This window comes from Xenopus laevis, chromosome 3S, assembly GCF_017654675.1.
Source record: "Xenopus laevis strain J_2021 chromosome 3S, Xenopus_laevis_v10.1, whole genome shotgun sequence".
NCBI classification, from domain to species: Eukaryota; Metazoa; Chordata; class Amphibia; order Anura; family Pipidae; genus Xenopus; species Xenopus laevis.
The window spans coordinates 119,004,746-119,017,712 of NC_054376.1; the positions used below are offsets into that span (position 1 = coordinate 119,004,746).

General features: G+C 41.6%; 1 protein-coding gene across 2 annotated transcripts in view; it reads left to right on the plus strand.

Annotated features, from left to right (window-relative positions):
- Positions 1-12,967, plus strand: part of LOC108713296 (arf-GAP with Rho-GAP domain, ANK repeat and PH domain-containing protein 3-like) — an 83,253-nt gene that overhangs the window by 10,072 nt on the left and 60,214 nt on the right. The window contains exons 2-5 of one of the 2 annotated variants that reach the window (XM_041588766.1): positions 7,561-7,622; positions 9,865-9,926; positions 11,152-11,231; positions 11,944-12,198. In XM_041588766.1, the coding sequence (XP_041444700.1) occupies positions 7,561-7,622; positions 9,865-9,926; positions 11,152-11,231; positions 11,944-12,198 (459 nt within the window). The remainder of the gene's footprint in view (positions 1-7,560; positions 7,623-9,864; positions 9,927-11,151; positions 11,232-11,943; positions 12,199-12,967) is intronic. The other variant, XM_041588767.1, reaches the window with a different exon arrangement.

Sequence of the window (12,967 nt, forward strand, 5' to 3'; positions counted from 1 at the left end):
TTTTTGACGAAATTGCACTGGCGTCCGAAAAAACGGCTGGCGTCCATTTTATTTTGACGCCGGCGAATTTGCGCTGTGGTTTCACAGATTTATTAGCCAGCGGCGAATCTCGGGAATTCGATGCAATTCGCGCCTTGCGAATAAATTCGCCCATTACTATTATAGATAATTAAAGGAGGAATATATTATAGAATTTATTTTTTAAAGGAGTGAACGATACTGATTTTATGTAAATATATTTTATGTGTTCAGCATCTATTTGAAATTAATTGTATGTATATTTTTTCAGTTTACTATCTGTGTGCTTATTTTTATTGTATTTATTAATATGTATTGGCTTTGGATATCTCAATGGTCCCTGGAGATAACCAAACAGTTCTAACGTCAACCAGGCTCATAGGCAGCTCTGTCTCCTTCAGCTGAGCAATTGACTCAACCCTAATAGCACATTTTTCATCCGGTGGAGAAGTACCCGAATTCACCCCTACAATAGCCCCCAAATAATTCCAAAAGTAAGTGACAGAGACCACCAGTACTGCCAGTTTCTCATCTCAAAAAAAAACTAGAGCATTTTCAGGCTTAAAGCTTCTGGTTCAACAAGTGGAATTGGTGTTGAGCACTTCGCTGCTCTCCTGTGCCAAAGCTGTAAGTTCCAAATTACAGTAGTATTAAATACCTCCCAATATTCTGGAAATAGAAAGAGGGACAAAAACATTTGCCATGTTAATTTTACAAAATGTAGAAGGTTATGAAAGTTTGAAGAAATTTCTGTGGTTATGTGTAATTGCTAATGAAGGTGAATTGCCCTTTAAGTCACAGTCACAGTTTCCCCAAGAGACCTGCTGATGTTAAATTGTTACAATCATTTATTTGCTTATCTGAAATTGTTACAAACGTTTCCAAGTGCACCTGGTAGCTGTTCTGGGCTCTCTGCCAAAAGCCAATTAAGTTAGAAACTTTTATCTTTTTCTGGCTGTTCAGTGCAGGAGATCAAACAGAAAGTCGGGACATTTTAGTAACAATCCGGGACTGCAGGTTGAGCTGTCAAAAGCAGGACTGTCCAACTCAAAGCGGGACAGTTGGGAGGTATGGTATTTCCATGATCTATCATGCTTGCAGGCTTACTTGCATTTACAGAGTTAATACACAGTACACAGCAAGCTACGACTGGTGTAAGCTCACTGGAACAACTTGGTATTTGAACCAGGCAGTAGGGATGTAGCGAACCGCCGATAATGTGTTCGCGAACGCCGTTCGCGAACACCGGCAAAAAATGCGAACAGTTCGCGAACAGTTCGCGAACTTCGAACATCCGAAAATCGTTCGATTCGAACGATCGAAGGATTTTAATCGTTCGATTTTAGCGACCGAATGGTCGAATGGTCGAACGATTTTGACGCGAACGCCTATTGGCGAACGTCGCGCGACGTTCGCGAACTTGCGGCGGACGCGAACAGCCGATGTTCGCGCGAACAAGTTCGCCGCAGAACAGTCCGCGACATCCCTACCAGGCAGTAGTCTCCAAGCTCTGGCTTAACATATTATATGTGATACATATATATTTGGCCAGTACAATTCCAAATCAGAGATACCTAAAAGGTGGAGACTTATAAGCTTATTTTTTTCTATGTGCCCCATTGTTTTGGCTCCCTGGCCTACTCCAGCACTGCATCCCTAGCAACTTGAAAACAATCATAACAGTATCTCTGTCTCACGGACAAAGTAGCAGAGATCAGCGTCTTGACCTACATCATTACTAGTTGTCTGCAGACAAAGGTAGTGCTGAAAATGCTGCCAATTTCTGAATATTCTTGCCCATGACTAATAGCCTTATAATCTATAGTAGGCCAAAGAAATAAATTAATTTTGATCTTATTATATCATACCTGCCAAATGTCATGTTTCTTGCCGAACAGTTCTGATTTTGACAGTTCAGCCCGTAGTCCTGGGTTTCTTACTGAAATGTCCCGACTTTGTCTTTGATCTCCTTCACTGACGCCATAAAAAGATACAACATTTCTGAAATTTAATAAAAGAAGATGTTTTTGGCAGAGAGCCCAGAATACTCAGCACCTGCATTTAGATACAGTTATAACTATTTAAAGGGGACCTGTTACCCAAAACAATTATTCCAAATCCTATTGTTAAGCCAAATGAACTCTAATAACACTGTATACATTATTTGAGTCTTGTTTCCTTCGGTCTAGGACAGTGATGGGCAAAGTGTGGCTCTCCAGCTGTTGCAAGACTACAACTCCCACCATGCCCTGCTGTAGGCTGACAGCTGTAGGCAGTCTTTGCATGCTGGGACTTGTAGTTCTGCAACAGCTGGAGAGCCGCACTTTGCCCATCACTGGTCTAGGAATTCCTAATGATAGCAGACAGGCAGGAGCCATTTTATGGACACTGTTTAAGACAAGTCTTGCTTCATTTCAGAATCTTGTTTGTGCACCAGAATGGGGGACCTGATGTCCATCCCCATGCCCTGGCTACACAATTAAATGGTGAAGAGAACTGGGGGAATGTAGGGAGAGCAGTGACCTCTAGGAAGTGCTGAATGGAAAGTGAAAGTAATTGCTTGCCCCGCCTCTATGCCTAAGGCAAAGAGGAGGGGCCAGCAATATTTGATTGACAGCTGATGTTTTTAAATGAGTTTACAACAGCTATCAATCCTTTAATAAAAAAAGAAATAGGATTTCATATTTAATTTGAAAAGGACTTTTATTATACATAGATTTTTATGTCTGGGTGACAGGTCCACTTTAAGATAAGCAGGTCTCTTGTGAAAACTGAAAGAACACATTAAACTTGACCCTAAAACCCCCAGAAATGTGTTCAAACTTTCCATCACCTGGAACATTTTGTTAAATGGAAGTGCCATTTAGGGGTTGTGGTCACATAATGGGCATGGTCAAAAATATCTGCTACTTTACGCACAGCAGATCTTTTTGTCCCTCTGTCCCTTTTTCAGATGTTGGGAGGTACGTATGTTATATCTCCTTGCTAAGCTTCTGCAAATATTTCTCTAAGCTTCTGGCAATATACCCCACATTCTCAGTAGGAAAACGGACACCCCCCCCCCTGACAATCTGATATTTGGTTGCCCAGTAGTGGGCTAGTTCAAACTTGGGATGCACCGAATCCACTATTTTGGATTCCTCCGAACCCTTGAATCCTTCGCAAAAGATTCAGCCGAATACTGAACCAAATCCTAATTTGCATATGCAAATGTGGAAAGGGGAAACATGTTTTACTTTCTTGTTTTGTGACAAAAAAGTCATGCGATTTCCCTCCCCACCCCTAATTTGCATATGCAAATTAGAATTTGGATTCTGTTTGGCCTGTCAGAAGGATTCAGCCAAACCTGAATCCTCCTGAAAAAGGCCAAATCCCAAACTGAATCCTGGATTCGGTTCATCCCTAGTTCAGCTGTTTGTCCAACTATCACCTAACAAGTTACCAAACTTACCAACATTTGAAAAACAAAAAGAGAGTGAAAAACATGTGCCACAAGCAGCACTGCAAATTATTTTGTAACGCCCATTTTATGACCACACCCCCTAATTACCATGTCCATTGTACAAAATTTGGCAGGTTATGTAAGTTTGGACAAATTTCTGGTTTTAGTGCAATGTTTTATGTGTTATTACTAGGGATCAGGCCCGGACCGAGAATTAAAATAGGCCCTGGCATTTCAGGTACACAGAGGCCCAACCAGCCCCCAGCAGCCCACTAAATGGTGACTTTTTATGGCACCTTATAGCAGCCCCTCTGGCATTTGCCAGAACCCACAGATTGCCAGTCCAGGCCTGCTAGGGATGCACCAAAACCACTATTTTGGATTCAGCCAAACCCCTTAATCCTTCGAGAAAGATTCGTCCGAATACAGAGCCAAATCCTAATTTGCATATGCAAATTTGGGGTGGGAAGGGGAAAACAATTTTACTTCCTTGTTTTGTGATCTCCCTCCCCGCCCCTAATTTGCATATGAAAATTAGGATTTGGTTCGGCCTGGCAGAAGAATTCGAATGAATCCGAATACTGCTGAAAAAGGCCGGATTCGGTGCATCCCTAGTTATTACAATTGTTTCATTGCTTATTGTAAATTGTTACAAACTCTTCTGGTCTCTCTGCCAAAAAGCCTCAAAATTTTAATTACGTTTCAGAAACTTTGTACCTTTTTTCCAGCGTCAGTGCAGGAGATCAAAGAGAAAGTCTGGACTTTGTAGTAAGAAACCTGGGACTGCTGGCTTAACTGTCAAAATCGGGACTGTCCCACAGAAAACGGGACAGTTGGGAGATTTGAGTTAGGCCTGTGCATTCCCATCAGGAGAGGAAGCAACAATGGAAGTGCAACTGATCTACAAACATATAAAATAAGGGATTGATCAATGCACATTCCCTGGCTCCTTGTTTCATTAGTAATTTAGTATCTATGCAGGAACATACATTTTCAAAAACAGAGATTTTTAGTTATAAGGTTATGATCATAAAATTGATAAGACAACATGCCACCACAAGGGAAACCCCCACATGTGATCTTGAACGGATTAACCTTTAAATGAACTTTTAGTATAATTTAGAGACTGCTATTCTGAGACAATTTGCAATTGTTCTTAATTGCCTTTTTCAGAACTATTTGGGGGAAATGTAATATAAGTCGCAAAGAGAAAAACAATTTGCACCGATAAGAATAAAAATCCACATCTTGCAATGTAATATTCTTTCTTAAACTGTTATTGCATTGCATTTTAATTAATTAATTGTGTCGAGCAAACACAACTTTTTCAGTAAGATGTTTCATTACTTTTACTGCGCAAACTATAAAATTCGCACAATTTCTTCCACTGCTGGAAGTGGTCGCTAAATAGCTATATTGAGTTCACGCAAAGCAAAATTTGTTCGCACAAAAGCTTAACTGTTCGCATTCCAAATGGTTTTTCCGTTACCGACTTTTCTTACATTCCCCCATTTATCTTTTAGTTCAGCAGTTCTCCAGTTTGGAATTTTAGCAGTTATCTGGTTGCTATGGAAAATTTTAGCCTAGTAACCAGACAGTGGTTTGAAAGAGAGGCAGGAATATGAGTATATGAGGGCCTAAATAAGATAAGTAAGATAAATGATACAAAGTAACAAAGTGTAGACTTAGCCTTAAAGGAGAACCAAACCCTTAATTATAAAAAAAACCCCTACCCTATATAGACCCCCCTCCCTGCTCCCCCCTAGCCCCTAGCCCCTAGCCTAACTTCACTTACCTCTCTTTGCAGATTCAGCGCAGTGGAGCTCACGGGCACCATCTTCTTCTCTTCGGTCTTTTTCAGTAAGTGCCATATCAGCACATGCGCAGTTGGAGCAGTATTTGAGGCTTTTGGCAACTGTGCATGCACTGAAATTGACGGAAATTGCCAAAGCACCGGAAGAAGAGCCGGAAGATGGCGCCTGTGAGCTCCGTTGAGCTGAATCTGCAAAGAGAAGTAAGTAAAGAGGTAGGGGCATTTACCAAAGGTAACAGGGGAGCAGGGAGGGGGTCTATGTAGGGTAGGGGTTTTTATAATTAAGGGTTTGGTTCTCCGCTGCTGGGGTCAGTGACTCCCATTTGAAAGATGGAATGAGTCAGAAGAGGAAGGCAAATAATTATACAATGGTAAAAAATGAAGACCAATTGAATAGGCCATTCTATAAAATACTAAACACTAACCAAGATGAACTCCTCCCCCTTCTAATTGTACCTCCAGGCATATAATTTATGGGGGGGGGGGCATGTCCCTTTGTGGTTTCATTTTTTGGGAAAAGTCTCTTGTCCAAAGAATTAACCTCACGCATTCCTCATTCACTGTAGCATTTATAGGAGAGGGTACAGGGAAAAAGCAGTAAGGGTTAAATGTTTGTCAGACATGGAAATAAATTGTTGCTGTGTGAGCCTATAAGGCAGAATAAGAAAGGGGAGCAGTCCAAGTCAGAAAGCAGGGGGGGAGAGGAAATGGAATACCAAGAGAGGAGGAAACTGTTGTAGGGAAAGAAACAGAGGAAACAATGGAATCAGGCTCTCACACTCTTCCGTAGTAATGTTGAATCAAATTGCTATGAGGCTTTGTCTTTGTCACGTTCAGAACGAATGTGAATTTTCCCATATACTCGTTAAAAGTGGGTCATATATCTTGGCCCATTCATTTACCAGCCCCTTGTTACCAACAGGATTTGTGAGTTGCAGAACTATTTGTTTTACCTGTACTGTATCTGCTCCACCCCGTGACCTACTTAAACACAATGGGCTTTTTTTAGCCTATCTTGTACAGAGACACATCATCATCATCATTCTTCTTCTTCTTATGCATGACCCCCCTCACATACTACCACCCCCTGTGTTTATTTTGTATCCACCACAGATCTGCTGATATTTTGCCTTGATATCCACTGATGGTCGAATAAATTCACCAGGCGCGAATTTCCGCGTTTCGCTGCTTGCGAATAGATTCACGAAACTGCCGTGAAAAAATTTGGACATGCGTCAGAAAAGTCGGTTGCGTCAAAACCGGCACACGTCAACATTATTCAAAATTTGCATTTCGCAAATTTTTCGCCATTTCACGAATTTCGCTGGAAACCACAGGACATTTCGACGAAACGGGACAAATTTGCACATCTGCAATGCTGCCCCCTTTGACCTACTCCGATGCTAATTTTTAAGCGCAGCAGCCCTAGAATCGCCCCTGGATTGGCGGCATCAGAAAGACTGCCTCAGTGCGGCAAGGAGCCCCAAAATGCCCCTGTCAGTGGTAATGAGGTTAATACTGGAAAAAAATCAGGGTCAAAGTGATCTGCCAGAATACCAGAGGATCTTCTGATGGGGCCTAGGCTTTAATGGACACACACATGGGAACACCTTTTTATTATGCCTCTAATGGCACTGGACATTTTCCATCTGCTTTTTTATTTTCCCTCTATAACCTTTATACCATCTAACTGTTGTGAGAGTGGGCCCTCAATGTCATATTCCTTGGTGGGACTAAAGTTGGCCATACATGGGCAGATTAAAGCTGCCAATATGGGTCCTTTAGACCAATTCGGCAGTTTATCTGCCCATGTGTGGGGGCTCCCGACGGGTCCTCCCGATCGATATCAGGCCAAAAATCGGCCAGATATCGATCGGTCAAGTTTGATTTTTTGTGCACTCCAGGACCACATCGGATAGTTGATGAGGTCCTGAAACCCAACGTAGTATTGTAATCCGATATCGTCCAGCCGTTAGTGGGCATATTGGGTTAAGATCCGCTCACCTTGAGGTCGGCAATATCAAGCTGATCTGATTGTGGGCCCTAGGAATCATAATCATCGATTGTAATGCAGGCAATATGGGCGGTCGGATCACGGGACCGCATCAACCAACGGGACTTTCGGCCTGACCTGAATATGTTTGTTGACTGGCTTACTCTTCTTAATTTCACTGTATGGCTATTGACAGATTGCCATCATCTGCTGTTTGAAGTACATACAGAATATCATGTACAGACGAGCATTGGGAGTTGCAGCTGGATTAAACTTCCAATTTTATTTTCACAGCTGTCCAGGGGTTTCAGAACTAGAATTGCCTGTTGTTCCCGAGAGACCAAGCTCTACAATAGGTAAGAGACATTAATAAAATATGCCTATACCTGCAATGCCTGCCCATTCTTTCTGTCTGTAAGGCTTACTCAGATTTCTCTTAGTTGTGGAACCTAGATTTCTAAGTATGGTCCTGTTGCAAAATGACCATCTTAGATTTTAGACTTCTAATTGAGAGTTAGAGAGAGAGAGAGAGAGAGAGAGAGAGAGAGAGAGAGAGAGAGAGAGAGAGAGAGAGAGAGAGAGAGAGAGAGAGAGAGAGAGAGAGAGAGAGATTTATCACTCCTTGGTTGTCCAGATAGAGTAGTCTCTTACCAAGGTAACCCCCAGTCCACAGGTTTGCCAATCATTTTTGCAATATGTAGAACATTCTCGTATAGGAAGAGACCATCCACTGATGAAGCAGTAGCCAAAAATATTTTTGTAAGATTTAAAGAAGTCTTTATTATGACATGTATTGGCCTAGCATGTTTCATGCCTGAAGTGGACACTCATTCGTGAGTCTATGAGTAAGTGCCCACTACAGGCACGAAATGCGTTAGGCCAATGTAAGTGCCCACTACAGGCATATTTAAAAATATTTTTGGCTACTGCTTCATCAGTGGATGATCTCTTCCTGTACAAGAATTGTCTGCATCTCCAGTTATTACTTTCGAACAATGTGAAGCCAAATACTGTGAGGTAGGTCATTTTTACGTGAGTTAAGGTGGCCATACACGGAAAGATCCGCTTGTTTGGCGATGTCGTCAAACAAGCGGATCTCTCTCCGATATGCCCACCTTGTGGTGGGCAATATCGGGCTGATCCGATCGTGGGGCCTAGGGCCCAATGATTGGATCCTAACGAACGGGCGGATCACGGGACCGCATCAACGAACAGATGCGCCCGCGATACGACGGGATTTTTAGTCCCATCCGATCGAGATCTGGCGGACTTTCAGACAGATCTCGATCGGGGAAGCCCATACACGGGCCAATAAGCTGCCAACTCGGTCTGTCGGCAGCTTTTATCGGCCTGTGTATGGCCACCTTAAGGATAATGGATCACGGGTCTCAAAAAAGTAATAACTCACCACATTGAGGAAGAGGCCCATATGCACCGCCCTGAGCCCTCAGCAAAGGGAGCGGATCAACCGAAAAACTTGTGGCACTCAAAATAAAGGCATTCTCCCACCAGGCAGATAAAATCAAGTAGACAAAGTTTATTATGTCCGAATATACATATGATTCCCTCCAACACCATGCAGGCAGTCAAACTAGCTGTTGGCATTACTTGATGCATTTGTTTAAAATATTACAGGGACACAGTTTTTACTGAAAACATGGAAATGGGGAAGCTGGGGAGTTCTTATTCTGAAATGGTTGTACAAGTATGGGACCTGTTATCCATAATGCTCGGGACCCGGGGCTTTCCAGATAATGGATTTTCTGCAATTTGGATCTTTATACCTTAAGTCTAGTAGAAATCATTAAATAAACCCAAATGAGCTGATTTTTCTTCCAATAAGGATTAATTATATCTTAGTTTGGATCAAGTAGAAGCTACTGTTTTATTATTACAGAGAAAATCCATTTTTAAAATCTGGATTATGTGATTATAATGGAGTCTATGGAAGATAGCCTTTCCGTAATTCGGAGCTTTCTGGACAACGGGTTTCCGGATAACGGATCCCATACCTGCACTGCTATGTCCAATTCAGTTTCTGAAAATGGATTAGATGTCTTTTTACCAACTGGGAAATGTTAAAGCTCTTGATACTAATCAGAATTGTTTTTTTTTTTTAAACAGTGATCCCATTGTGGAATTGGTGTTCCTCTGATCAAATGAACATTAAGAGGAACCATTTCATTTTAGGGTTGAAACCTATTAGTTAAGGGGGTTTATTTCCCATTGTTTGTACAAAATATAGATACAAGTGAAATAATCCACATTTCTTGCTTCCATTGAGCCATTCAACCATATAACCTGCTTGTATTCAGCCATGCTACTTTTCTCTGCAGAGGGTTTCTCTATAGATGTGGCCAGGACTAGTTTTATATAGAGAATATCTCAGGTGCTGCATGGGCAGACATTGGAGATACTGATTACTGTAATTAGGGAGGACATGGATGTAGTCTCACTATCCAGATGGATACAGACGGCTTCCTATGTTTCATTTGTAAATGATGATGATGGGGTTTCATTATATTATAAGAAGTGCATGATGCAGGATCATTAATGATGCTATACCTTTCTCTGCTTCCCAAATGTGTTCCCATTTAGAAGAAATCAACCCTTACTGTGAGGCAGTCTTCAATCGAAGTCCTCAAGCACAGGATCCAAAGGTAGGAATTACGTTACTACAGGCCATATAATCAGTCTGAGCAAGAATATATTATATTCCATATTAATCCAAGGAGTGGTCTCCGTCAGGGACCAGTGCAGTCATTCCCAAACTGCAGAATCACTGGCTGTACCCATTCTGCGCTCAGCATAGATCATGGGTATACTGTAGTTGCTAACTAATTGTAAGTTCCTGAGCACAGTGACATTTGTTCAGATGTTGTCCCAGAGATGTTGTCTGTGGTTATATAGTGAGAAAAAGACGCCCGTAGACTCCAATTGGTGAAAAAAATTATCGCCCGTCAAAAAATAAAATTGTTGCACGTTGCCTTTAATACATTTGCAAATTTTTAAAAGTTTAGAGAATTTCCAGCGAAATCGATCAGATTCACCCATCAGTGATATCTCTGATATTTAAAGCCTCACATTACATGCCACTTCATATTAATATAACAAACAGGGAGCTTTCAATCACCTATCAATATATTTTGATGAAAAATGATCAAATACAAACCCCCCTATTTAATAAAAGCACTATGTTGGCTCAGGAACAGTAAATTAACGCAACCAATAAGATGTTTGCTGTTAAACCTGTAACCAGTAAATTCTACCTTCTGATTGGTTTATAAAGGTTCATGTCTTGTATTTTATTACATAATAACCCTTATTGACATTTTTGAGCATATACCTGGCCCAAACCTGCACAAGAAACACCTGAAATCCAGATAAACACGGAGCTACTGCAAAGTGCAGGTGTAATTAGTTGTATTGGCCCCAAGACCTGGTGTCCATCCATCCCACCCACTGCTGCATCTGACTCACTTGCACCGCCTTCACGCTGCTGCCACTATTGATGTTGCTTATGCTTAGTTCCAGCCTTACAACGACATTTCCCAGCAAGAAAACAGCAGTTTTTTGGGGGTTTATGTGTGGAAGAGACTAAAGGGGTCAGCATTGTTGCTTACTGGTTTATTTTTCAACTTGTGTTTCAAAATTGATTGTCCCCTCTTTGTTATATTATTGAGTTTTTATGTATTAAAGAGTTGTGTAACTTTGGCATTATATAAATACATTAAGAAGATGATAGTGAAGGAGAATGAGCTCAGAATCCTGACCATTGCTGTGCAGCTCATATGGCCTGACTTGTTCTGTTGGAAACCTGAGCAGAGTCTGAAATGACTGAAGGAATTCATTACCCTTGTACTTATGATTCCCGTTTCTACATAGGATGGTAAAAGCACCAAATTCCGGACATGTACCGCCACCATGCCTATGTTTACACCGTGGGAGGAAAAGGGCCAAGCCAGGTATAAAGACAACGTTTGCAATATTGTGCAAATAATGTTTTATCCTCTTGTTCAAAGATTCAAAGCAACTGCAATATTTATACATTCTACCTCTGTCCAGTGTGGACATTTATCCTTTCTGAGCACATTTACTTACTCACTTGGAACTGTTTCCCATGGCATCCACCAATTAGCTCTGATTTGTCTGTAGAACACTGAAAGCCAAGCCCTGATTGGCTGCTGTGGTTGATTGCACTGTTGCAAAGTTATCTAGCTTTATTAAATTAAACCTGTGTTTATACATTTGATTTGGAGCTTCCATTTTGCTTGTTTTGCCTCAATTACATGCGCAGTGCTGTGCAAATCTTTATTTTATTTTTTCCCTTAATGCAGTGGTATTTTCTCAAATTCCAGTGACATTTCATTTGCACACCAAGTTGCATCCATGCTGTGCCAAAAAGTGAATGGCACCCAGGTTGCGGCTAGCGTTATCAGAATGGGGATGTTGCAACATGCATTAACACTTGTTTCAAGTCTGCTGTGACTATTGAGACAACACATTGTGGAAACCCTGGAGGTAACACCATGTCCAGAGTGGTGGTAACTCAATGGTTCCTAGCGCCAGTAGATGCACTTGTACACACAGATGCCCCTCCACAACCGTCACACATAAAGCTACATCCAACAAGAGCTCTTTGGAAATGTTCTTTTGTTCTACATACATCTTGTTTAGGGATAACAGCGATGCAGTTCTTGATAGAAAAGGCGAGGGTGAAGAAGGAAGGAACCAAATAGCCCGAAATGACCAGGAAGGCTACGCCACTGTCGATGCACCGCCAGCCAACAACAGGTTCAGCCTTCCCTCTGATTTGTACAAGGACGAGATCTTGGGTGACCTGACCATCTCACCTTATGCCAGCTTTACTTCTCTGACAGAACGTTCCCGGCCAGTGCTGAGTACATGGCTGGACAAACTTTCGCCTCAAGGGTAAGTGTGTGATTGTGTAACTTACTGTAGGTGTGTGACATAGCTGCACACACTTTTGTAGAAAACCCATAACTGAACTTTACTACAGCAATTTGTCAGCCCTTCACTCAATGACAGCTTTTGGCAATGCGAATATTTGGGCATCCTTACCTCCTTTAGTGATGGGCGAATTCACTGCGAATTTTCACGTTTCACCACTGGCGGATAAACTTGTGAAATTAGAGTGAAAAATCGAATAAAAAATTCGATTTTTCACTGCAATGTCTCGAATTTATTTGCCGGCGTCGAAACGCAGAAATCACCAGCGTCAGAAAAATTTTGATTTTATCATTATGATTTGATTTTTCGCTGCAATTTTGCGAATTTATTCAGCAGCGTCAAAACGCGGAAATTGGGCGAAAAAGCAAATCAAAATATCTAAATTTTTCTTACACCGGTGTATTTGATTTTTCACTGCAATTTTATTCGGCAGCATCAAAACACAGAGATTCTGACACCGGCGACAATTAAACGCACACCCATTGACTTTAATGTGCGTCTGATTGTCGCTGACATCAATTTTTATGCTAGTGTTGATTTTGACGCCGCCGTCAAAACTCATGTTTTGTGAATTGTTCATCGTTTTGTAATTTTTGCGGGAAATTCTCAAAGTTTTTGGCGAAATGGGACAAATTCGCCCATCCCTGACCTCTTCTCTTCTCAACTCCCTGCATCTCCGTCTTCCTCTCTCTTCTTCTCTTAGTGAAACTGCCATCTGGTCTGTGACTTT